The 27,094-nt window shown below is 47.0% G+C and overlaps 1 protein-coding gene and 1 long non-coding RNA gene across 16 annotated transcripts in view; one reads left to right on the forward strand and one right to left on the reverse strand.

The window, feature by feature from the left end:
- Positions 1-17,059, forward strand: part of TTC7A (tetratricopeptide repeat domain 7A) — a 229,389-nt gene extending 212,330 nt beyond the window's left edge. For 14 of the 15 annotated variants that reach the window (XM_032443773.1, XM_032443774.1, XM_032443776.1 and 11 more), the window contains one exon: positions 13,311-17,059. In XM_032443773.1, coding sequence (XP_032299664.1) covers positions 13,311-13,532 — 222 coding nt within the window. In that variant the 3' untranslated portion in view covers positions 13,533-17,059. The remainder of the gene's footprint in view (positions 1-13,310) is intronic. The other variant, XM_015857451.2, reaches the window with a different exon arrangement.
- LOC107311149 lies at positions 16,924-25,920 on the reverse strand. Its single transcript, XR_001553891.2, has 4 exons — positions 18,876-25,920; positions 17,403-17,570; positions 17,168-17,215; positions 16,924-17,021 (listed from the first exon to the last, which is right to left on the reverse strand). It is a non-coding gene; the product is annotated as an uncharacterized LOC107311149 (long non-coding RNA).
- Between the last annotated feature and the right edge of the window lie 1,174 nt (positions 25,921-27,094).

Genomic DNA, 27,094 nt, shown 5'->3' on the forward strand with positions numbered 1-27,094 from the left:
GTAAATACACAATGCCCTGCCAATCCCCTGCCCTTTAAAGGGAATGTAAAGCCTGATCAGCCTCACCCTCTCAAAAATAAATAAATCCCTACCCAAAAACTAAAACTAAAAGAAAAACGAAGGATCTTCCCAGAACAGTGCAAGCTTTAAACATGGCCGTTGCCATCCATTTTCTCAATTACTGTCAGTGTGCAAAAGGCACGCAGTGCTTTGTGGTAGCCCAGGCAGATGCATCATCTTTGTGCTCGGTAGGAGAGGGAGCTGAGGTGCAGTGGAGCCGCTCCCAGCAGGTGTGCAAGCCAATTGAGTTTAATTAGAAACATCCTGCTGAAAATGTAAATGTTTTACAAGCGCATCATCCCCATCAGGGGCTGCCGCTGGAGCCTGTGTTTTGCCAAGGCTCTGACACACACAGCTGCTGATGCCCCTCTTTCTTGTTCACTGCAGCACTGCCCAAGCACATAGGCAGTGGATTTATGTCGTGCCCCTGTATGACATGTCTTTTCCACACCACTGCCTCCCTGGGCATCTCAAAGACACTGGCTGGTTCATCTGTCATCACAGTGCCTTCTCCTACTGGCATAGAGGCAGACCCACCTCAGTAAAACAAAAGGGCTCTGTGATGCAATGCTGGGGTCTGTCCCCTCCACTCCATATGGATTTTAAAAACTTGATAGTGTTTGTGATTGGGTTTTTTCTTTTGCTTCGGTCTGTGAGCAGCACTGAATAGTCTCTGACGTCTGTGTCTATGTGTGATTGCAGGAGTTAACCAGTTCATTATATTCAGTCAGTTGAGTTTTTCCACTCTTCTCCTGAAAATGATGAACAATTGATTTTACCTTCTTTCTTGATGACCCAGTATTTTTCCTCTGGCAGTTCTCAAGAAAATTCTCCTCCAAATGTGAAAGCTGTCATTAGACCCGCACCAAGCTACGCAACCGTCGTATAATGTGAAATAACTGGTCTGTAGTGCAGGCAGCTGTGCTTCCATCTGAGCAACAGATACTCTACAGATGTCAATTCATATCAGATTTGGATTGCTGACCATTAGAAGGCACCCATTGGTTCTGGAGAGGCTGCAGCCATTCTTTCCATTCTGTTCATGTAAGTGATGGGCTTGTGAAGCCATGCCTCCAAAACGAGATGCGAAAATGTTTTAGGAATCCCCGATCATGATTTCTATAGATAATAGACTGCCTAGAGTCAGTATTTTAGCCATAGGTTTAGCTGTTCCTTGCCACACGTGGCTTAGACAGCACTGTACTGCTTTAGTATCTGTCAGAGTTCATATCTGAGTTCATATCATATCTAGCCATGTACCTGCCAAATGGTGGCTTCTGTGGTGCTTTATGAGGGATGAGGGCTTCTCCAAACAGTGTAGTTCAGCAAGATAGTTCCACTGCTGTACCAGTTTGGTACAAGTCATGCATGCAGAGATTTATGTAAGAATAACTTCTTCTATACCTTTGATTCTATGATTACTTACCAATCTAAATAGCAAATATTAGAGTATAAAGCTGCGTACCTTAATGGCATTCCAACAAAAACAACTGCTGTTATATTTCAGTTAAGTAGTTTGAGCTCAGGTTTCCATCTGTAAAAGAGCATTGTATCATATTAGACATCTAACCAGCTACAGAACTACAGCCAGATCTGGACAAAATATGCTCATGGCTTGGATGAGTAACAGTTCTTTTCATGCTTGACTTCAGAAAGATGGCCGCTGTAAGTAGTGTCTGGTGTGCTTATTACATGACAATTAGCAGTTGTTTCTGACAGATGTCCACATCAGAAAGCACTGATTGTCTCCTGTTAGCAATTTCAGGGATGCTGTAATAAAGTAGCTCAGGCCATTTCCGAGAGACATTGTCCTGTGCACAAAATCACAGCCTCGCTGCCTAGGTTAACAGCAGGGAAGGTCAGATTGCAAACCATTGTAGCAGAGAATTGATGTGAAAGTTTAAGTCCTTTCTGGCCATATAGAAACAAAAATTGCACTTTTTTGCTGGATACATCTCTTAGCCAGGATAGACAAACCTAGTGAATTTCAGCGTGTTGTTTATTAATGAACTGTTTAAACAGTGAAATGGTAGATAGTATGCATACAGATGGTGGTGGTATTGCCTGTCTGGGGCTGGATGGCACACTAAGAAGCAGGAGAGGAGAAAGGAGAGATTTGTAAAGAAGGGGACAGTGACAGTTTTGTGCCTCGCCTGGCTATGTTCTCATGAACAGAGCTCACAAATTCTCTTATTGCACAGCTATAGTGCGTCCCAAAGCTTCTTAAAACATCGCAGTCAAAATAGTTGTAACATTCAGATAAGCCAGGGGAAAAATATCTGTTCTGCATTAGTTCTGGAAAGAATGAAGTGCAAACTGTGACCTAAATGAATTTCTCTGCCTGTGATCCAGAAGTCTGTCTTTTAAACCTTCCCATCATGCAGCCCACTGCAGTTAAAAGGAGGGCTTTTTGCCCTGAGGTATGGCTGCACAACGATACGCCGTGGCTGGCAGTGTGAGTTTGAAACATTTGCTAACAGGCAAAGGTCTGTGGGAGCAGACATGAGACTAGCAGGTGGGATTTGATAGCAGAGTCTGTGCAGCTGCCAAAAAATCACAACCCAGATGCTGGAACTGAACACATGCTGCCTGATAGGGCTGGTGTTCTGGGGAAAACAGCGAGGCTGCAAGTGTCTGCCAGTGAGACCAGTTTGATTCTGTTTCCAGTGCTGCCTCACCTAGTCCTTCTCTTGTGCGTAGATAGGTCACAGTGTCTCCTGTTCTTAAGTGACTGTCTGGACGTGGAGATGTACAGCTCTTTTTCATTATCATGCATCCAAAAAGTGGCTTACCAAATCAGACTCCTTTTTCCCTCTCCCGAACCTTGCTTAAATCCCCTGCTTACCATCTGCGTTTCCCTCTCTCTCTCTTTATTCTTGGTAGGAGCTGCCAACTCCTCACACATTCATTCTGCAAGGTACATTTCTACTCTTGCTCCTCAGATCACGCTCTTCCCAAGACACTTCCTTACTTTTTCTTCCATCCTTGCTCCGTAGCTCTCTGAAAAGCACCAGCAGAGAGAGTGTGAATGCACTGAAACTAAAGCAAAGCAGCAGCCCAGTCATCTTTTATCTACAACCACACTGATCAATAGGAAGCTAGGAGCAGCAGTGTGTCCATCCAGTAAGGGCACCCACTGGCTGATCAGAGACTAACCTGCTCACATACCCATTAGTATGAAGGAGCTGAGCAAGGCCAGCAGCTTGCAAACCAGGCTAAGCACTTCACCCTTTCTGCCCAAAGGAGGAATTTCCTAAAAATACATGTCCTGACATACCACTGAGCCACATGGCACAGTGAGTGCAGTCCTATTTTCAGCCTGCTCTGCAGGGTGACATAGCTAGTTACACCTCCTCCCAGAAATGGCACGTCAGCGGTGCAACACTTGCTGGTGGACCATCAGCAGGACTCCTGTGGGACACTGCTGTCCACTGGAATTCCCTGACAAGTGATGGCATGCTTGTCACACACAGATCAGTGGTTGCAGGAAGCGTCCCCAGGCATGCTGAGTGTTCTCAGGACAGCTGCCTCCTGCCTGTCCTACAGCAGTGGTGCTGTGCAGGTCACAGGGAGGTGGGATGCTGGGCTAGGGAGGAGAGCGAGAGGAGCTGTTGTCACAGCTTCTTCTTGTCTGGCCTGAGAGGAGCTCTCCCAGTGCATGCAATGCCTGCCTGACACCTTTTGTATCTCCACCAAGCATTGCTGGGGTAAAGCTATAATATTTGGCCTCAGAGATGGTCAGTAGCATCCTTCCAAACCATGGCTGATTAGCAGATTCTGTTTTCCCAACTCTGAGGCTTATTGCAGAATCCCAGGAATGTTCCTGTTCTCCAGATATCCCAAAATAACTGCTCTGCACTCTCCTCGGGGAAAAGCAATCCTTAGAGCAGTGTCTTAACTCAGTTTTCTTTTCTGTTGAAGCAGCTGAGCTTGAGGGAGAGAACTTGCCTTTGTGTCTGGCCAGGGTGGCTCCCACAGCATAAGGGAGCATTTTGGACACTCATATTAATAAGTGTGTGTGTCAGCTCACTCACTGTCCAAGGAATTGTGAACACTTTGTTCTCCTTGTTTCTGTTTGCTGCTGAAGAAAGCTTCCTCCTCCCTGCAAATCCACTGGTTTAATGGCAGCTTCAGCAGCTGAGCCACTGGAGCAAATCCCTGTCTGTGCAGCAGGATCCTGGCCCCCAGCACCACTTAGCAGAGCTGCTTTGCACGCCTGTTGCCTGCTCTCTTTCTCCACAGTTGCCAGGCTTCCTCCATCCTGAGGAGATACTGCAGCCATCACAAACGAAGTGATAAGTGGTTCTCTGAAGCCCAAGCCATCACTTAGACACACTGAGTAGCTGTTTCCTCTCCTGGGGGAACTGCGCATTCCCCTCATCAGCTTGCTGGAAGGAGCAAAAGTGATCTACTCTGCGAGCACAGAGATGTCAGCAAAGGTCCATTAGCGGGAGAGCTGATGTTCTGCTTCCCAGAGGTGAATTAGTCTGGTTCCAGGGAATCTGTAGCTCCTGTTTATCTGTGGCAGTCACTTGTGTTCCTTTGTTGGGGTAAACTATTCTCCATGTCCCTAAGGTGCTCATTACTGCATTATTCAAGGTGAGTTTGTGTAACATCTGTGGAAACCACAATGAATTTCTGAAAGACAGGTCTCAACAGTTTTTTACTGATCCTGTCTCTAAAATGTGTGCAGCATTTTACAGAAGACCCTGAATGTTTCTGAAATCGCTTGAGTGGTTCATTCACCTCTGGAGAACAAGTCTTGCATCCAGACCTCAAGATGTTGTCCTTGGCCTCATCACTCTCTATTATGCGGTGGATGCCTTTCTTCAGAGCTCCATCCTGACCTTCCAGAAGATGACTAGCTTTCACTGCCATAGAATCATAGAACTGAGTCAGAAGAGATACTTAAAGGCTGTCTAGTCTAGCTCTTCTGCAGTGAGCACAGACATTTACGGCTAGCTGTGGTTTTCCATCCACAGCCATCTAGGGACCATGTTGCTCTTCTGATCAGTATTGTCCTTACACTGTCCTTTGCTGTGAGATCAAGTTAAAGCCTAGAAATTGTAGGAGTCAAGTTGCTTGTCTACAGATGAACTCAAAAATTATAGTTTGGAAGGTGCTTGGGGAACTATCAGGAGGAAGAAGGGGTGGAATTATGCTTCAACCTTCAAACACTGTTTTTCACAAACCAGGAAACCAGTTATAATTAGTTTAACTTCCGTGCTATTTAGCTGCCTGTTATCACACCAAAGACAGAAGAGAGTGATAGACTGTAGTACTCCAGTATATAAAATAGCATGTAGTACAGTCACAGAATGTATTTCCTGCTGGCAGATAAGGCACAGCTCACAAAGTGGGACAGGAGCTAGCAAGAATCCCAGGTTTTCAGCAGACTGTCCCCCTACACTGAGCTGACCACAGTCAAGAAGGAAGCAGAAGTTCTTTCTTGCCAAACAAGTGTCACTGGAACTTAAATTAATGTTACATGTAACACTTAGCAAAAGGCTTTGATAATTTATCTTCTCACTGAGTTTCTTCACTCAGTTCTCTTTTGAGCATGTAACAGACAACACAGCTCACTGTAATACAGAAAAATCTCTTTGGAAGGTCACCATTTTTGAGACACTTTGGGTTCCAATGGCAGGTGGACGTGCTGCTGGATGGGTGGGAGGCACTGGGGCGGCTAGAGGCATTGGGTGCTGACACAGAGCAGCACACTCCTGCCCAGCTGTGGGCTTGGATCAGCCGAGGTCTCACTGTACCCTTCCCTGGAGACATGCGAAGCTCAGTGCTTGCTCTGACAGTTAGTTCAGGCAAATTCTTCTGAGGGACTGAGCTTTGCAAGGACCAACAGCAGAATGGAAGCTGCTGCATAGGGCGTGTCCATGACTTGTGCTCAGGCAAGATTTGCTCTGTCCAGAGAGGCAAGCATAACAGGCATGGGAACAGAACACAGGCACCTGCTTGCTGTCAAATAGAGGTACAGGATCACTCCCCTCAGGGGGAAGGTGTGCTCGGTTGTTGCCCTAATTTCTTCAAAATCTTTGCTAGAAGTTACTGCATGCCTGGTTCACAGGAGAGGCAACTTCTGACCCCTCCTCAGTCTGAGAACATTAAAGCTTGGGACTTCTGCCTCTCAAAATTAGAAGCTTGTCTCCATTCTCAGAAGTGTTTCTGTGTATTGTCAAATTACTCAGCTTGAAATGCATTAGTAGCAATGAGCTAGAAGCAGTCTAGAGCAACTGCTTTCTTGTCAGGTGCTGTAGCCATCAAGTTACCTTCTGTCAGCCTCCTGCAGACATATCTTGTGCTTTTTCTTTCTTTGCTGAGGCTGACTGAGAGAGGTGGAGCACATTTTGAAATACTTGGATGTACATAGGCTGAGACTTACTGACTTCTGCAGGGCTTTCTGCCAAGGAAGTGGGGTATCATTGTACACTGAGGAACAAAGTTGGGACCTTGAATTATGAATTATTTGTTATAAATTGCTGTCAGTTATTAGGTTTGGACCTTCTTCTAGTTCATATTCTTGCAGACAGCACTGTGAGGTGGAGTCCTTGAGTCCTAGCTGACGCTACTGTGTGCTCTACTGCAGCATTACTATGACAACTGCTATGATCAGGGCTTGGTGAAGTCTTGCCTTCTGTAGGAAAAGAGCGTGTGAAACAAATCTGCACTCTGTTAGTCTCAAGCATGTGGTCAGGACTTCCTGCTAGATTTCATGGCAGCTGCTTCATCTCTGTGTAGGTTTCTCCAAAGGAAGAACTATCTAGAGAATATTCACATGCAGCAAACAATTCTTTGAATGATGCTTAAGTGATGACAGTCCAACAAGGCAGAAAAACATTACTGTCTTCATGCTCCCTAGGTTTATATGAGCCTCCCTGTGAAGAGATCAGAGCCTCCTGGTTTGAAATGCTGCCTTAGGGTTTGCTTTTTATGTCAATAAATGTTTTATCACATCTAAGCTTCAAACACAGTACAAACATCCCTGCTAACATTTGATGAACCTAAATAGAGGCGGCCAGCCTGGGTAACAGGCAGTATGTAGTGTGGCACTGTGCTTCCCTCCTGCATGGGTTGGGGGCTTGCCGTGGCCTTGCTGAGGGGCCCTGTGCACGGCTGTGTCCTCACAGTCATGCAGTGCCTTGAAAAACAACATGGGAAAGCCAAGGAAGGGCATGTTCCTCTCTTCACATTGTCATCTCTCTGTCAGATCTCTGACTTTCAGTCCTTTTTGTCTCCCTGGTGATGTTGCCCTGCCAGTATCAGTGCTACCTCTATATGGTTGGTTAGGCCCATCTGATGGGCTTGAGACATATCTGCCTTCACTTGGCCTGGGCTGTCCCTCCTGATGCCTCTTGCAGCCTCATCTCTTCTCCAGGATCATCTCTTCACCCTCCTCCACATCACACAACAGGGATGAAAGGAGGTTTGGGCAGCAAGCAGCTGCCTGGCTGCCCTTGGTTCCTCAGGCTCCAGACCTGAAATCTCCAGGTCAGATCTCCTGAGTTGAACCCACAGACAGGGCATGAGCGCATGACTCTGCATGAGTGCATGATGTAAACTCTGGTATCTGCTTTTCCCAGCACTGACCAGCCCTCCTCCCCCAGTGTTTCTTCATTTTTCCATTCCATGTGCCATGTTTTGCCATGACCCAGCCTGCCTCCGTCCCCTCCTCTGTGTGACAACAACAAAGAACTTCAGCATCACTGACTGACAGGGGACGCAGTGGCATCAGTGAGGGAGTCAGAGAGAGGGAAAGGCAGAGCAGAAAAGGCTGCACTCAACAAAAGAGACGTCATAGGCACTGGAAGAAGAGCTTCTTCCTCAGGATTTGATTCTGGTCACCCTTTGTCACACAGCAAATTAAGATGTATTTGGTAATTCAGTGCATTTGGTGAGCGACCCTGATTGCTTTCACAGCTCCATGTGTTCCTACAGTGTGTTTTCAGAGGATAAAGCTTAGATTTACAGCTCAGATTCACCACGGCCTGCACTGAATCAGCAAAATGGATGGTAGCTTCCCTGCACGCTGCCAGCCCCTGTGCAACTAAGTGACAGCGTAACAGAAACTCACTCTGCTGCTCACAGCTGAGAAAAAAAATGCTGGCTCCTCAGAAATGCAAAGATTGTGAATGCAGGGGGAAAGAATGAGGAGAAATCAGCTGGCTGCATGTCTGCTTGTGTTGTGGGAGACCCAAGGTTTTCAGAGTTAATCTCTGTCATTTTCTGAAAGGATTGTCTGATATTTCATGGTTTATGCAAGATGTTTTGCTTTCAACTTACTCCGATTGCTAAATAATTACAGAAGTGTCTATAGCCCTGTAGCAGTGCACGTTTTTCCTTTACGTGAGGCTGTTATCACCCAGTGCCAAATGCATCTTGAAGGGCTCTTTGTAGGCATCTCCTGAGTAAGCACACTTTGGAGTGAGCCCTTTTCTCCAGCATGCCCTGGCCTTGCCAGCTGCTAATTGCCCTCATAGTAACCACTACTGACACGTCCATATTACAGACTGTAGTAGACAATCTGTAGGAAGAATACCCCATGTACCGTGAAATCCATTAACTAGTGCAGTACCCAGCAGCAAAGTCTGCAAAATCTGATTTACTCTGGTAGCTTCTTAGCATATTTAGACAATAATGGACCAGAATGTCTGCTCAGTTGAGGAAAGCAGCAGAGATGATCTAACTTTGGAGTCTGATTCTCATGAAGAAGAGAGAAATTGCATTGAAAGTAATTATTAAAACTGGTATGTAAAGGACAGTGTAGTCCTCCTATGCAGATGGTCCAGAAAAGAGATAACTGTGCCAGCAAAGCAAAGAGCAGCCTTCTTGGAATGAAAAAAATACGCTTTTCTGGACGTCTTTTTCCAGTGCAAGCCACAAAGGAAAGAACAAATAAATCTGTGCCACCTTAGTGGAAGGATAAATGCTGCCAAGACATGAGAGAACTCCCTGCTGCTCATCAGGTGTTTGAGCTAAACATTTGCAAAGGAAGTTTTGACTTTCGTTGCTAAAAATAAACTCCTCCTTGTGCGTGACGCTTGTTTTGTGGTCTTCCACAATGTCTTTTCTGAACTATTTTGTGGGAATTTTACAAGCTAACGGCTTGTAAGGAGGCTTCTTAAAAACTCTTTAAGAAAATAAAGGCACAGGTCTAGAACTGCAAGACCTAATGCATTAGGACTTCACGTGGGAGTTTTGCTCACTTTCTTTATTAATAGAAACATGAAATTCAAAGAATTAATGTAGGCATCCAGCTACCAGTGTAAGGCACCCTAAATCTGCTGACTAGATTTGCTGTCCTCACTCTGCCTTCAGACCATACCAGTTTTATTTGCCATCGCCGTTCACTACAGATGAATTTTCTCCAGTTCTTTCAGCGCCAGCTTTTAGTCTGACTTGAAAGCACAGCCTTCACTACTCTGCCTCTTGTTTACAAGATTTGAAGTGTGTCTTCAGACCTAAAGAAGAAAATAAATTAATTTAATCTGCACATGTTGCCCTCGGGCCTCCTCGAGTGAATTAGCATTCAGGCTCTGTACAGCGACATTAATGCACCTAGCACATGAAATGCCTGTGTGTGGTTAGCAGAGGACTGGTGTGAGCCCTGCCAACGTGCTGCCTACAGGAGCTCAAAAGCAAAGTAATTGCCACACACCCTTTTGGGCCGGTTGTTTTGTTTGTTTTTTTAATTTATTTTTAGTTGGTTGGGCTTTTTTTGGTACTTACGCTATGCTTGAATTTAAAAAGAAGCAGATCCTCATTGCCCCTGAGGGCCTGACACAGTGCTGCCAGCTCTGATGGAGAAGACCATGCTTAGAGCTGCTCGCCAGCTTAGGGAGGAAAATAACTGGGCAAAACCAGAAGTGCCGGTGATAGCCAGGAGGTGGCAGAGGAGCCGGGCCACTTTGAACGCTGGTTTCTGCATTCGTTTGGCAAAATCACAAATACAGACTGAAGCAAGACAACAGAACCCAGCCCCACCCTCCCTCTCCAAGAATCTGGGGATGGATGAAACCCTTAATCACTTTCCTGCTTGTATTTGTACTAATTGCTCATCTTCCTGAGGTCTGACTTTATGAAATTATGCATGCACACCAAGCAGATGAGTTTCCATAGAAACTCAGGAACTGAACTTTCATTAGAAGAATCTTGTAAAAAAATATCTTCCAGATAAAAATGCAAATTGCCTGTCAGTGGGTGGCTTTCTGAATTTATATATATATATATTATTTTCTTTTGCACTGTAGGCAGATTCCAGCTGGACCTACATAGCAACAACATGCAGGCATTGTTTATAGCAAGCCAGACTCCATGGGGAAATAAGAAATTCAGCAGCAAGGAGAAGCTCTCAAGTGCAAATACCTTGGGGACACAAAAAGCTGAAGTGCTCAGTGCTGAGTGTTAGTGAGGCCTGGGGATGGTGCAGCCTCCAGCTCTCACAGCGCTGGTGACTTACAAGGTGCAGGGGGTAGGGAGAAGGAGGGAAGAAACCCAAATGAAGAAGCTTTCTTGCAAACAGAGTTAATGATTTTCAGTCTGTGCTTTAAATACCTGGCAGCATCTGCCCGTTCACTTAAACCTCGTGGGAAAGGCTGACAGTGTCTGCTGTTGTTCACTTTGGGTGAAGGAATAGATCAGAATTCTGTGGTTTGGCACCTTTTGCAGCCTGAGCTGGGGAGCAGCCCGACTTCTTGGGGCGAGGGCTTGGGCAGTCTTTGGCACACCCATTTGTGCATGTCCGCAAGCAGGCATATTTAGCTCCTTTAGCAAAAGTTACCTCCTGTCAGTGGGAGTCCTTCCATTGGTTTTGGAAAGCCTCAGACCACCCTCTCTGCAGAGTTTTTGGAAGCCAAACTGGCATTCTTGAAAGCCCTGAATGCAACATGCAAATGTTTACGTGCTCTGTGCTGGCTGGTGGCCTGTGCTTCAGCATCATCCCAAGGTGAACATGGTGCCTGGGGTTTGCATACAGCTCTTTCCCCTAGTGCTGCAGGGACCACTGGATGAAGATATCTGTCCTGTTCCAACACAGCCAAAATAAGATGCAGAGTCCACACTGGGGAGACATAGAAGAGTCTCACCGGCCTCTGCTTCCAGTCCACCATGGGTGCTGGAGTGCACAAGGGCACCGAGCTGCACGAGCGCTGAAGGAGTTTTACGAGGAGGTGGATTTCATTCTGGCATTGCTGAGAGGCGCGAGATGTCAGACAGGGAGGGAATTCCCCTCCTCGTTGGAGAAGGACGACAGGCAGCAGCTGCATGGGCTCGCAGCTGGTGGGTCGGCAGGGCTGTGGCCCTCTGGGAGCGAGGGGAGGCTGTGGCAGACCCAAAGGGCTTGGGCTGCTCAGTGTCAGGGTGAGGAGAGCAGCAGGGCCCTGGCCACCAGAGAGCAGAAGCAGCTCTGCTCAGTCAGTGCAATGGGAAGAGCTTTTAGGAAGAGTGGTTTTGTGGTTGAGGACAAACATGAGCTGAGATAGCTCCCATCTATTCTTGGCTCTGCAGCAGACTTTCTATGGCCACATTACTTGCCCTTCCTGTACCTCGTTATCACTGTCAAGCAGGTGATTCAAATTATATTTGAACAAACTCCTTCCAGTCTGTCATTACATGCCAATGGTCATTTCCAGGTAGTTACCTCCAGGGGAACCAACCTGTCCCATGGGAGTATCTCCCTGCTGCCTTTGTCTGCTTGCAAGAGAATTCAGACCGTGGCCTCATTGTTTTCCAGCAGAGGGAGAAATCTGAAGGGAAAACATCTCCACTGAATCCCTAAATTGAGATTCAGTTCTGAACTGGATATTCAAGTCAAAGTTATGTGCCAGAAAGAGGCAGTGAAACTTGCCATTGCGCTGTATTTGATTAAACATGTTTCTTAATTCTTCTCTCTGGTGAAGTGGTGTGCTTCTGTCCGTATTAGTAATATCACCAGCTAGCAAGCCTTACTCATGCTGGTGTACTTTGCATCTACTGGCACTTTATGAAAAGCAAACAAAACAAGACAAAATCTTCATTGATTTTGAAAGTACCAACATTCTTTCATCAGAAATTTAGTGTGGGTTCTAGTTGAAAGACTTTGGGCGTTTTTTAGATCTCAAAAGCTAAATATTCCCATTAAGGACAGAGCTTATGCTTCTCTTTATGTATGCATGACTGACTGTGTCCACATATTGCTTAGTCTCAGGAAAAGCACAAAGTCAGGCAGTCAGCTCCCTTTGCAACGTTTCTGTGTTTGCTAAATGAAATTATACTTTAGTACAAAAAAGATTCCCAAAACCAATATTTTGAAGCACGCCCCACCTGAAGCTGCCCAGATACGTCACCACTGGTTACGGCATCTGTGAGCTTGGTGCTGCAGCACCTGAACTTAGTGAGCTCTTGGCAGGCAATATGAAAGTGCTGGCAGCTTCTTCCACAGGCCACATCTGGGTGGGACTGGTGAGACATCCATCCTGGTGTGTGCATCTTGAGGAGGGAGCAAAAGAACGCCACTCACACACATTGTGGCATGCAAAGCCCACGTGACCATCTGGTCTCAGTGTGGCTGACTGCTGTTTAATTAAAAGGGAGCCTGGCTCGTTAGATGCTCTGTGGGTTCAGTTGCATCTATGAGAGCCCCATAGGAAAACATGTTCTTCCTACCACTTCTTTCATCCTTTACCTCCTGTTCCTTCCAGATGGTTACACCCACTTGTGTCTTTTCTTACCCTAAGGACAGCTTTCTAAACAAGGTTCCTCTGTCCTTCTCCCCCACACTGCTTTAGGCTCTGTATTGGAGTGCCACTAGTGGAAGGACAGAGACTCCAGTGATGCTACAGCCTGCCCCTGGAAGGGGCCTCATCCTTCTAGTCCCCGTTGTCCTGAGGAAAGGACTTTTTATATGGTCAGGCTGTGGGAGCTGAGGCACTGACAGGAAAGGCCTGTAGCCTTTCCCACTTAACATTGTGCTGGATATCAGTATACCATACACGCTCCAGTAACACAGCAGGAGTGCTTGCAGGGCTGGATGCATCTCTGCTTAGTCTTCACAGCTGTTGTTTTAAATTGTGGAATCAAAAGGATGACCATCACAAAAAACAGAACTTCAAAGCTGGTTGCTTCCCTCATTTCTCCTGCAATGGTGGGAGGTCCTACTCAGATGGCAGGGTGCCTGCATGCTCGGGACTGCTTGGTTTGCTGGGAGCTTGGGCTCCTCCTGTGCCAGTGCTGTTGCTAACCACTTGTGTCTTGTTTGTTGGCAGGGCTTGGTGCTGAACAGACTTGAGCGAAGGGAGTTGGCTCAGAAGGTCCTCAGAGACGCCATCAGGATCCAGAACACCAGCCACAGGGCCTGGAACAGCCTAGGGGAGGTCTTGCAAGCTCAGGGGAAAAACGAAGCCGCCGTTGAATGCTTTCTCACTGCTCTGGATCTTGAAGCCAGCAGTCCTGTCATCCCGTTCACTGTAATACCCAGGGAGCTCTGAAGTGTCTTCATTCCATGGGCAAACACTGAATAAACAAACAAAAAGACTTGCAGAGAAGAAACTGGATTCAACAGAAAGGCAATTGTAACCTTGAATTGAGCAAAATAGTTCTAATATGTGGCTCAGGGGAACATGCTTAGCTGAGACGAGCCTAACTGCAGAGGAGTTTGCGAGAGGCAAAGAGAGATTATGCCTTTTTTTTCTTCACAGATGCCTGGTTAACCCCCTGTTCAAGTTAATAGCAAGATTATTGCAACCAAAAATGTTGGTTCAAGCTGATTGACTGTACAATATCTCGTGCTGGAATACAGTTGTTCAAAGCACTCGCACCTTTCAGTTTTCATTAAGGATAAAATCCCAAATCCAAAGATAAAACCTCCAAGCCCTGAGCTAAAGCCCAGACCAGCTCTGAGCAGGACTGAGTGTACCAATGAATGTACCAGGGTTTATTTAAGCACGTGGCTGCCTCTGCATAGATCTGGCAGAATAGGAATGACAATTAAATCATAGAGACACAGTATATACCACTTACAAAATCATTTCAGCTATTCTGATGGTATTTCTTCCTGCCTTGCTCCTATATACTGCATATACTCAGTATATTTAGTGTGGCATTTGCCTAGATCAATTCAAATTAAAGATGCCTTTTTTGTTTGGTTTTGTTTATAAAGCTGCTATAGTAACACAGTTCACAAAAGCAGAAAGACCAAAGACCCAGTTGGTTCACATTTGTCCTAGTGTTAAAAGCATGTATGTATCTCCAATTACATATTCATTGAAAGGCCTCTCTTGAAGTATCGTAACTATAAACTCTCTGAGCTTCATTGTTGTTAATCACCTATTCCATCACTTTTAGTGAGGAATGAAGTGATTACCAGCGTTTAGTGCCTGCAGTTTGTGCTCTGCTGCAGTACTGGCCCTGCCACTATACACATTCATATCTGCCTCTTCATGATATAAAAGGTAGCAGCAGTCTGTTCAGGTGAAGCACGCTGAAGGCAGCGTGCATATATAAAGAACTGCTTTTCTTCTACAACCAAATGCTTGGATTTTCTGCAAGCATTTCACATCAGAGGCAGGGAGCTGCGCCTTCAGCTGGGCGGGCTGCTGCTGAGCACCGTGTCGGATGAAAGAGTGATCTTAGAGCTGACTGAAGAGCTCCTAATCCATTTGCACGGCCGGGCTGCAAGGCAGCTGCCTTACCTCACACTAAGCCGATCCGATCCGCACAGCCCTGTGTGACAGGCCTGTGGCCCTGCAGCACAGCACACACGTGCCAGCCCCACAGTGAAGAGGATGTGGAAATGAGCTGTGGGTGCTTTTCTGTGCTAAAAGCTGGGGCCACGTGCCCATTTCTGACCAAAGAATGTTTGTGACTTTTTCTTAAGTGGGTTTGCACTGAAACATGCTGCTTACCGTAGTTCCGTCCAGTATTGTGGTTCTTTTCAGAAATCATCATAACTTCAGGCAGCAAATGAACACAAGTTACTCTTCCAAGTCCCCAGGGCTCAGGAGCAAACCTGATATCAGCCATTTTTACAGTCATTTTGGAGCCATGTTACCCAGCCATATCACTTGTCTCCAGTAGCACCAGCAGCAGAGGAAGGAGTAGGTGTTGAAGTACCACAATTGAATGGGTTTGTGAAGCTAGAAAGACACAGCAGAGACCCATTGTGAAGGATGCTTTGAAGTTGACTTTGTGCTACAGGTAGGAAAAGGGGACGCCATTGTTGACATGGCATGTAAATTATTATCCAGGCGTTTTAAACCCAGTTCCGCTGCTCAAAGCAGTCTGACGGTAGGTTTCAGTAGATATATATAGATTGCTGTTATACTCTGATACTTGTTCGGGTCCGCAAGCACAGTTCCAGCATGGGAGTGAGCCTTCTGTATAGCACAGAGTCACTGTGGTCTGACATCACCGCTCTGCTCTGCAACATCTGTCTGTCAGGCACTGCCATAGTAACGCCTGTGTACCAGACAGCCATTTGAGTACATGCTGTGCATGTCTCTGTGACCGAGGAGCTGTTTGCAGAGGTCTGCAATGCGGCCGGTCCGAGCCCTGGCAGGAGGTACCATTATCCCAGCAGCAGCTGATAAGCAAACTCACAGCCCTTGTTACTGCTGCATGCATGGCTTCCATGCAGCCACCAGTATCGTGTACCTTACCACCAAAGGAAGCTTTAGTTCTACGATACTCAGCTCCACAGCAGTCACCTTCCCAGAAAAGCTGCGTGGTGTGCAGCAGCCATTGGAACTGCAGTGCTGAGAGGCTGTGCTGCAGGTGTGGTGAGGAGGACATAGCTCCCATCAGCAGCAGTGAGAGGCACGCTGTTCAGCACACCACAGCCCCCACTTCAGCTGCAGGCAAAGTTCTGCCTCACTGCTGTGTTTGGACTCAGCCCCAAGATTTGCTGGGCCCATCCCAGAGGGTACGAAGTTCACTGGAACTGTGTTGACATTGCTGGTACATTTCTGTATACTTCTTAATACTTAGATGGTTAGAGCTTGAGATCATGCTGACCTGAGATGCTCTGCACAGGGCAGGAAAGAGGGGGATATTTACAGACTTGCAAGTGTTGTGAGATAGATCCTGTATTTGTTCTTTGCTCATACTTCCAGGTACTGAAAAACAAAGACTACAAACAAGCCTATGTATTGTAGTATTTATTTAGATAGCAACACTGGTATATCAAATAGCCCCACTTCTCTGAGGTGATGAAATAAAACTACACAGCAGGAAACCCAGCATCTTACTACTTAGGGTTTTAGACTAAGCACGTGAGGCTTACATCCCACCCCTCATCAGAATATTGCAGGCGATTATAAATAATGGAAGCTGAGTACTTGCATCTGGTCACAGAAAGGAATCTGCCTGCAGGCGGATGGAAGGAGAAGCCCCACATTCAAGGAGCCCCATAAGCTTGGCCCCCATAAGCTGACCCCAGTTGTTGTGGTTGTGAGAACTCCTCCATCAGAGGCCCTGCCCTCCGGCTCACTGTGCAGAATGTGGCAGCACTGCCATATTCCTGCACTGCGCGAGCACCCCAATCCGTTTCTATTGGTAACAGTTCATGGCACTGATTATCACAACGTTTCAGAAGTGCTAATTATCTTTTCTTGGTAATGACTAATAAATCCGAATGGAGAATAGTCCTGGAGGGTGTTTACTTTAAAATTCACTGGCTGAGAACCAAAGTAGGCACGGCACTGACTGCTGCAGCTTGAATTGCAGCTACTCTATCCCGGAGAAGTCCCATCTTTTGGACTCCTTCAAGCACTGCATGACACCATTGCAGAGCAGTGCTGCCCCAACAGCCTCTCTGACACTGCACAAGGGGAGGCGCTCTTCCTTTGGCCCTTAATGGGTGTTTCATTCTCAGCAGTGCCACCCGAATACTGTCATCATGGTTGTGGCTGTTGTTTTTCAATATAATCAAACAGTTGTTCTTGTTGTAAGATACTCTCATCTGATGAATAAAACTGATCCTGTGGAAAAAAATAAATAAAACTGCTCTTTGTGCATAGTTCTTTCCTGCCAAGTTCAGTACTTCTCATATATTCGTGAAACTGCTATTTCAGGCCTTATGAAACAGCTATTTGTTATATTAACTGGAACCTAGCGTGTTACTTACCAGTTGCAAAGGACGTTTTGGCCTACACCTTGTAGTTCATGGGAAAGCCTAGAATGAGCAAATAGCCTGCTTTCAGAGAGGAACAGAGCCAGGAGAAAGGACCAGTGTGGCCCGAGTGTTGGAATTTATGCAGATTTAAGCAAGCGTCATGCTTTTCTTGCATTTATTCCAGTAAAAATAAACTCTAACATGAAGGTCATATGCAAATACAATGCCGTCAAGTTTAGGGACTCACCTTACTTTGGCCATGATGCCATTAATCATCCTTTTGCTACAGTCAGTTACTCCTGTGGCTGTTTGGAAATAGCTGTCTCCATTCAAGAGCTTCCAGAGCATTCACACGTCGGCCTGTTGGGCAGGATTCAAAGGGCCTTCTTAAAAAGCCAGAGCCTTGGTTTCATACCTGGATTAAGGAAAGGGATTTTGAAGAGCAGCTCTTCATAGCTGGCTGCTCCAGGTTCCAAGTGCATTTATTACAGCTCTATCAGGACAGAGTTTCTCTACAGCAACAGCAGGGTTAAGTCGTTTGGTGACTGCAACAACACTTTACAAGCTGGAAACTGAAGCCATGGATTCCATAGATTTCCCCAAACCAGAAAGACCAACTCAGATACTGTGCTGGAGTCCTACCTGGTACAACACTAGCATTTAACTGAGCTCTGGCTGCCCAACCAGTTTCTTCTGATGTTGTTTCCAAAATTAAGAGCAGCATCTCAAAGCCAAAAACGTCTCCATGGGTCCACCAGCCGAAGGGCGAGACCCAAAGGTTTTCTCAGTGCTCCAAGTAGTGCAAGGGTTGTATTATGGAGGAAATGCCCTTGCAGGTCATTCCCCTGAATCTGCCGAGCTGCCCCCTCAGACATCATTTCCATTCATGCAGCTGCCTGCAATACCAGACTTATGTCTGCAAAGCAGCGTGCTCACAAATGAATCAGCAAGGAGCAGCCCTCTGTTCTGTTGTGCCATGAGAGAGGCCAGCTCACGCCGGCTGAGCACGTGGTGCCGGTGCTGTGTCAGAAGGGGACGGCAGTTCAGGGCTGTAGTGATTTTCTGAGTGGTGTGGGTTAGAGGTGGTTCTGTAGGTGCACAAGTGGCATTGTCTGCAAGGGACAATTAGCAAATGGGCCGCTGCCACGCGAGGGGATGTGTGGCTCTGGGTTACCTTCTAAGCTGACAGCAAGGAGAAATTGGAGCTGTTATCTCATGTTTCCGAAACAGGAAGCTGCCAAACCCAGAAAGTAACTAATTCATTTCCCAGTTACAATGGTGCTGCTCTTACACCTCCTTGGAGGATGTGGAGGGTTTTTCCGAGGGCAGTGAGAGAGGCACTACATCCTCCTTTGAAGAGAATGGAAATCCAAGTCTGTCAGGAGCTGGGAGGACCCAGAGCTGTTCCTCTTTGCAAAATGGGTGAAACTGCTGCTGCTGCATTTGGAGCCTTGTTCCTGCCCCAGGGCAGTGCTGCCTGCCTCCGTGGCAGCCATGTTGTGGTGGGAATGCGAGCTGAGGGCACGGGCAAAGGCTGCCCAGGGAGGAGCACATCAGTGCAGACTATATGCCCTCCTCCCCTATACCTATATGTATGTATATATCCCCAGAACAACCCATGCCAGACCCACAGGTTGGTGCTGCCAGAGAGGTGCAGGCGGCTCCGCACAATCATTCCTATCTGGACCCTGAGCGCTGCGGTGCCGAGGGGCTCACTTACCAACACTGAGCCTTCTATTTGTGGATTTCTTCTTACAACTTCCCATCGTTCCCTTTGGGTACTTGCAAAACGCTTTCTGTTCAGACAGCCAAGCGAGAAGTAATAAGCTGAGAGAAAATCATTTGTTTCAAGCTACATTCCAAAGGAAAACTTCAGAGATTTTCAACCAAATAGAGCTTTAAAAAAAAAAAAATTCCAATTAAACAAAGTATTGTTCTGACAGGAGTCCTCAAGCACTATCTTCAATAACTCAGATTTATATGACCAGAAGTTGTGAGAGAATTGCCAGAAGGGAGAGCATTTTGAAACAGAAATTCAAGATGTTTAATCCTGAAACAATCTACAGAGAACATTTACATTTCCCATTTTGTCTCCCAGCCAAGAACTATTCACCAAAGTTATTTCAAGTTTAAGCACAGCTCCTGTTCTCTGGAACTTTGCTTCTCAGAGTAAACTGTGCTTAAAGGAGTCCAAAAGTGCTTTCCAGTCCCAACCCGTTGTTCCTATATGTGGCCAAAGCTCAAGTTCCTGCTGTGAAAGCATCACCTCTGAGTGCTTCTGCACCAAACACAGCATCCTGCTGCTACGAGTTGTTTTCTGGCAGCTAGTGAGAGCTGCTGGGTAAACACCAGCATGTACTGCTTCACAAGGTGGGATCTCTCCTGCCAAAATAAATATGGACTGATACCAAGTGCTTTTGGAAATCCCATCCATGTACACATCTGCAGTTCAGGCAATGGTGATTAAAGCCTGGCCTGCTCAAATGCCTGCCTGGACACCCTGTAGCATCACATGCAGCCATTCCTCTGCAGTTCTGCCTTCCACTCACTGCTCAGCAGCAGCCTATTACAGGACTCTTCAAGTTCTAGTGATACCTAGGAATTTTCCTGCAGATGTCTTGATCTGCTGGATATACTTAGGTAGATTTCCGTGTAGGATATGACCTTTCTGAAAGAGACATGTTTAGGGCCCCTTGCTATTTGGCCGCGGACACCCCCGGGATCTGCAGCTCTCAGCCTGAAGACCAGTGACTTACGCGTTTTTGTCCAGATCCTATTAGAGCTTCTTAATTAAAAGTCCTCTTTGGGGACTCGAATTGAATTGGAAACCATGGTGATCACTTAGGTCAATCATGCACAGAGATGACTGAGTTTGGGAGGGTGAGGTGGGAGATGAGAATGTGTTTGTGTGGAGGAGCTTAAAGAAAAAGAAGAGCACAAAATCCAAGTGTCTGTAAAAACAAGGGGCGTGCACAGTTTGTGAAAGAGCAGCTAGAGGAAATGTCTTACATTCACCATGGAATTAGGGAGTAGCAGCTCTTTTACACTGTTGAGAAACTTATTCAACTTGTACCTCTCCAAATATTTGATCAACAGATCTGACAGAGGACCCAGTTTCTCCAACCCATGTACGTATCTTTTCACTCGTGCTGATGACTAACAGGAGATCCAAACTGCCAGCAAACCAGCTGTGTGCCCTATCGTCCCACGTGAAGGAACGGCACTGTTACCAACCTACAATGGAAACAGAAATATTCATCAGCTCACAAAGAGTTCTGCAACGTCACTATGCAAAAACTAAAATATAAAGAGATGCTCAGTGTGTGGGAGGCCTTTCTGTTCAAGGCTTGAATCCTGTTATTACAGTTAGGAAATACACATTTGTGATAAGAGAACGCTGGTAAGATGCACAGTGTTGTTTTAGCTTCAGGTTACTGGGCAATGGCCTCTGTTTCAAACTGAGGGCTGATCTGGTTTCATTGGAAGAGCAAGTCTAAAATTTATGTTCGTCTTTTTACAGAAAGGATGACTAAGAATCTACCTTAGTACCATCTTGTTCTCTCTTGCCTCTGTTGAAGAAGTCTAAGTAAGTCAGTGCAATGTATGTTCCTGCAAGCCTCCACAAGGAATAAATAACCTTGCTCGGCATGTCTCTGCAAATTACAGCTTCTGGATCAGGAGCTTTTACAGAATCCACACTTCAGTTGTTCAGCCCATATGTAAAGCACTTTGAATTGCTCTTGAGAAATCTCCTGATCTCGATATGCGGAGTTAACCTGTTATAACCTACAGCAATAAATATGAGTGTTCACATCATTTAGAGGAGGCTGAACCTGTTGACCCATAACCTCACGAAATTAGCAGTTTCTTACAAGTTGCTTTCTTGCAGCAAGTGAAATGCCATCACCTTGCCTCTCCCCATGCCCCTTTTCAGACCCACCCCCTTCCCTGGCAGTGTTGTGACACCCCTGTACCCAATCCTCCTTTCGGTGCCAGCAGGTATGCTGCAAGGAATTCACAGTGTCTAGATACAAAGGTTAGAGGATTAAGTGACAGATGATGCCGATGTGCAGAAGCAGCAAATTATTATCATTAGTTGCAAAGCTCTGTGATCCTGTCTGCGCAAGCGTGTACCAGGACCAGCACCACAGAACTGCTGTCTTTTCAGGCAGCTCAGGGCTCCGGCCCTTTGAGGAGGCTGAAGGCTCAGCCAGGCTCACACTGCCTGTCTGTTCATTTCAGAACAGCACGGCTCATGCAATTGGTGCAATGACTCCAAGCAGCTTCTGCTGACGCTTTCCCCTCAAGGCCAAAGTTTCATGGCATTTGTACCACTGTCACCTGGAGTGTATCAGTGGGAGTCAACAACCTTCGTCCTCCACTAATGTGCTCTGTAGGGTTGTAATTATAGCCATATAAGATATGAGTGATAACATCCAGCGAACAGTGACACACATTCTCCCAGCAGAAGCAGAATCAACTGTGTCACAGAAGCAGCATCAGACTCCACAACTCACATTTTCATGGAGCATCAGTCCATACCAGAATCATCATCTGCTTTCATTTCCATAAGCACGTCCCTGAAATAATTCTGAATCAGTTTTTCTTTCCATTGCTTTTGTTTCGCAGCCCCGGTGCCTGCATGATGCTGCCAGCAGCACTCTGCCCAGCAAGTCACCCTGCTGACATGCAGCCGCCGCTCCCCATTACCCGTCACACCAAGCGGGACAGCCATTGTGGTGCTGCCGTTGAGGCACCGCAGAATTGGCAGTGAGCAATCACCAGCTGAGCAGCAGTGAGCACAGAAATACCATAGGAAGCCTCAGGGATGCGTTGCCACTGAGAGCACCTCCCCTCCCGCACACATACAGCCTCCTGCAGCGGCGTTTCTGCTCAGCCCCGAGCGTGCTATTCCTGATGCATCCTGTTTGGGACTCCTTGCAGTATTAGAAGAGCTGCCATGTTCCTGCTAGCAGCCTTCCTGAAGGAACCCCGTGCACCCTGAGCATTGTTCTGTAACCAGAGCAGACCCTTTGCCAAAGAAGTTACTCTGCTCTTCTCCCTCATCTCAATTTGCTGCTGGAAAAATATTTTCCCCAGCAAAACGTGAGCCACAGAGCCCTGCACGAGGGCGGTGCGGAGAAGCTTCCTGCTTGCCATCAGCATTTACCCATGGAAACCAAAGCCATTCATCTTCTTTCCTTTCATCTTTCCCTCCCCAGAATAAGCTTAGCTCCACATCGTTCGGTTCTGGTTTCAGAAGTCTTTGTAGATGGCAGGTTTGGGAGAGCAGACAAGAACTCACATTTTGCTTTCCGTATAATTAGCATCTTCAGAGGCAGCCATAATGTTGTAACATTAATTTTCAGATCTGGAGCGTGTTTGCAGATAGCACGGAGATGTTACCTCAAAACAAAGCCACGGCATTAATAAACACGGTACCGGGGAATCTGCAAAGGTTAAGTGATTTTCTTCAGAGTAATTCATTCCGCTAATGAGTTTGCTGCAGACAACGCTCTCTGTGTGCGGTTATTGCGCCCGTGTCTTTAATTTGTGTGTTGGTGTCATTCACGGTGGCGCAAAATAGATTTCTTTGTAAAAAGTGTCCTCATAGATGAAGGGAGGCTATAATGCTCTTCCAGATCTCACTCGTTACAGCATGCACTGGCACGGAGTCCAGAGGGAGAGGAAGCCATTAAACATGAAGCAAAACAATTGCTGTCATCCTCCAGAGGGACCAGCTTTGTAAACGCTCTCGCTAATGCTATGCAAAAGATGTGAGCATTAAGATAAAATTACAGTGATAAAGGGAGGCCAGCACCTTGTGCTTGGTTCCATGCTTAGTTCCAAGTGGTTGAGAGCTACCTGCGCATCAGTCCTTCTCTCCCGGCTGCAGGCCGAGCACCCCTGAGAAACAACTGTCCCTGGCAAGCAGAAAAGACAAAACAAAACAAACACGTTTCCAGTGTTTCCTATCCACAAAGCTGAAACACTCCCCTGTGTGTGTTTTCAATTTAACTAAAATAGATCACTGTGTGTAAACAGCCACTCTATCTGCATCATTCATATTTGATGGACTAGTCAGTACAAGAGATACTTTTATCCAGCCCGTAAGTGATGAGAAACCGGACGCCTCAGTGTCCTGTGCTCCTCTCAGTTAACATGAGAGGCAACAGCTGCTATTCCGGGCTTCAGCACAGAGCGCTTGAGGTAGAGACAGGAAAACTGGAGATGTATTTGGAGAGACTGGATGCAGTAAAAGTAACTTCCATGACCAAACCTTCCCAGAAGAATGCAAAGGAGGGCTCTTACAGCCCGAACATTGATGTTCTTGGGTGTTAGAGGCCATAAGACAGTAGTATTCCTACCAGGTTAAACAGTAACTTACAGAAGAGACAAGGTATGATTGAGATGCCTTTGTTGGCACCTTGACACTGGCGGCAGAGAGCAAAGGTAGTCCTGAACCCTGCAACCAGAGATTGCAAAGCACACTCTGAGCCTGTGCTACAAGTATGGCTTTACGTATGACTTCATATGCTCACAAGAACATGAGTAGGCATTTAAACCTGTCAGAAGCCAACCTTCTGCCTGCAGGAGGCATGAGCAGCCAGCTGACATGGGGACAAGCTGCACCAAGGAGCTGCACAGCAGGAAGGCAGCCCTTCTCTGTCTTCTCTGGGCTCTCGGCGTGACTCAGATGTGGGCATGTTGGTGGTGGCAGTGAGACACAAGAAATTCCATTTTATCATGAACCCAGACGTCTTGCAATGAGTATGGAGAAGCAGTGGAACAGGTTGTCCCAACTGGCTGTATGGTACCCACCCCTGGAAACAGCCAACACTGCATGGGACCAGCCTGCTCTCAGTGACCCTGCTGCAGAAGGGTTTGGACCACAGAGCCTTCCCATGGGGCCTCCAGCAGACATCAGCTGTGCCATGAGCTATTGGGATGCTGCCCCTGTGTCTGGGCCGCAGCCTGGGCTGTGAGCTCTGAGCCAAGGAGAGAGCTGATGGAAAGAGCTGTAACTTCTGCCTTCTCCTCTGGGAAGCGGCAGGGGAACGTTTGTGCAGAGGTCATTTTAATATTAAGCCAAAGCTCCGAGAAGCACCAGGCAAACAGCGCTGTTCTTCCAAATAAAGCGTTACTAACTGCCTGGATATAAAACTTTCTCCTCCCATTTTAGCCGGGTTGGTCCTTCCTCGCTCCCAAGGGAATGCAGTCATTTCTCGGGCATGTTTTCCTACATGCTGCTGGGAGCTCCAAGAGGAGCCAGCGCTTGCCCTGGGTCTGCAGTGCGGGGCCTCTGAGGACAGCGGGCACGGGGCCGAGCAGGACCCAGGCCTTCAAACCCTGCTTTGGGGCCAGCACGGCCCCAGCTCCCAACAGCCCCTTGGTGGGCATCGCAGCTCGCAGCTAAGGTGGGAAGATCGCTTCTCCCCGTTACTAAGAATACAGTCGCTGGAAACACTACCCCCCGGATCGCTTTAATATGCATCACGCTGCCACATATACTTTATGACTCTATTTGCATCCAATGTGTCAAGTCAGTTCAAACCTGGTGCTGCTGCCAAGTTCATGCAGCTCTTAGCTCCTGCCTTTCACATGGAGGAGGAGCTGGCAGAGCACGAGGGCTCTGTGTGAGCGGCAGCACAGCTCACCTCCTCCCCAGCCACATTGCTCGGAAGCACTAGGGACAGAACACGGGGTGGAGAAAACTGCTCAGGAAGCAGGAGTGAAAAGAGGTGACCTATCGCTATGGGGCAGATGCAGGTTCCTTGTTAGGTGAGACCAGCCCCAGCTGTGGTCACGGTCTGTGTGATATAAACAATGTGGAACCACCATCCCCTTGGCTCACGAAATGAATTGGTGACTGATGACCACGAGGAATCATAAGTTACAAACATGAGGTGACCTCTGGCTACAGATGCTGCATGAATTGCATGCACAGAAGCAGAAAGAGCTATTCTATCATAGATTCATTAAGACTGGAAAAGACCACTAAAATCATCCAGTCCAACTCCAGCCCATCCCCACCGTGCCCACTAACTTTGTCCCTCAGTGCCACATCCACATGGATCTTTGAACACCCCCACGGACGGTGACTGCACCACCTCCCTGGGCAGCCTGTGCCTCTGCAGCACTGTTCTTTCTGAGAAGAAATTTCTCCTACTATTCCACCTGAACCTCCCCTGGTGCAACCTAAGACCATTCCCTCCAGCCCTAAGTAACAAGTAAGAGTCCTTGGCTCCCTCCACATCATCACCCTGTGAAGGAGGCCCTGTAGGTTGGAGTGGCTCTTTCCGCACTTAATCTCCAGGCAGGAAGCATGGCTGGTTGTCACCCCATCTGCTTACTCTGCAGCTGGCTGGGTGCAGGGAGGGACATCTTGCACATTCTGATAATTAGATACTGTTCCTGGCTAACAAAGATTAAGACTGTGTTAGGGGGCTCCAGGCAAAAGCACAACTGTTTTACACACCCCTCTTCTGAGCACCCGAAGACCTAAAAATTGAGCATTCAGGGATTTATATATTCCTTATCTTGAACTATTGCTAAGCAACAGGCTTCTAACCAAGGACACGTTGTGAAACTGGCAGGCACATCCATATCTACAGAAGTGCAATAAACACACCTTTCCAGATTATCTCTGCAAGGATCACATATGTAGCAGATGATCCCATTGAACAGAAGGTTATCAGTGGTGGAGGCTCTTAGCATTTTAGCAATGCTAATAAAGCGATCTGGACCTGGGTGAATCAAAGCCTTTTCACTGCAGAAGAGGTATCTGCATACCAAGTAGGTTGCTGACGGATGAGCACACAGCAGGGCTCAGAGCAACGCGGCTTCATGACTGCTGCTCCCTCGTGGAGTGGAGCAATGTGCGTTTGCATCCTGCAAGCCCTGGGTGTTCCCCTGACACCAGACGTGCACTGACTGATGAAGAAGTCTGGGCTGGAAAAAAAGCCCACATTATCTTAAACATGACTTCAGCAATCATCTCAAAGTCTGTCAACCCAGCTATTCCATCAAGCAGTTAACAGGGCAAAGCTTAGCACAATTATTGTGCCTCAGAATGTATTGTAACTTATGGTTCAAGGTTGAACTTCTCAGTGATGTTGCATGGAACATTTTCTCTTCCAGCTACCAGGACGTAATTTCCCACTGTCAGCCACAATGTGATAACTGGGCTGGAAAGACAGATGGGCACACAGGTTGCTCTCATCCCACTGCACCCTCCAGCCCCACTGCTGGCAGGGGTGCTCAGCAAGACTGTCTGGAGGAACACTCACCATGGCTTTCTGGAGCTATGGGTTCTGTCCTTTCCCTCATTCCTTTCATGAGATGAGAAAAGAAGATGAATTTCACTTTATCTTCGGGCTCAAGGGATTAAGACCACTTTCTCACACTGAGCAGGGCTGGGTGCCAGAGGTGCAATAAAACTCATAGTGCCTGCTTAGAGCTAGAGCAAAGGATGGAAAGACCTTCAAACTGGAGGAAACATGAAGCAGAGAGTGTAGAATAATCGAATCATTAAGGTTGGAAAGGTTATGAGAATCATCTATTCCAACAATCAACCCATCAAAGTAAATCCCTGCTTAGGTCAGAGGGCAATCAGGTCCTGCACCAGCAGGGATATGCCATTTCTGTTGGTGTTCAGCAAGCTGGAGGAGCACAGGAGATTAAAATCCTTCCTGAAATCCTGACAAAAAGAAACACGGTTCTCGCATTATCCTTGTGCAGATAGATATTTGAAAGCAGCTACAAGGAAAACTCAGCCATGAGTCCCCCTTTGTCTTGAAGGCAGCCATGTCAGTATGATGGGAGCCACCTCCAGACAAAGAGCAGCAGGAGGAGGTTGGAGTCACCAAGTTCGCTGGTATCTTTTGATTTCTGGTTTACTTTAAAGCTACCAACAGGTGCATTTTCTCTACAGGTGGG

The sequence above is a fragment of the Coturnix japonica genome, chromosome 3, assembly GCF_001577835.2.
Source record: "Coturnix japonica isolate 7356 chromosome 3, Coturnix japonica 2.1, whole genome shotgun sequence".
In the NCBI taxonomy this organism is placed as follows: Eukaryota; Metazoa; Chordata; class Aves; order Galliformes; family Phasianidae; genus Coturnix; species Coturnix japonica.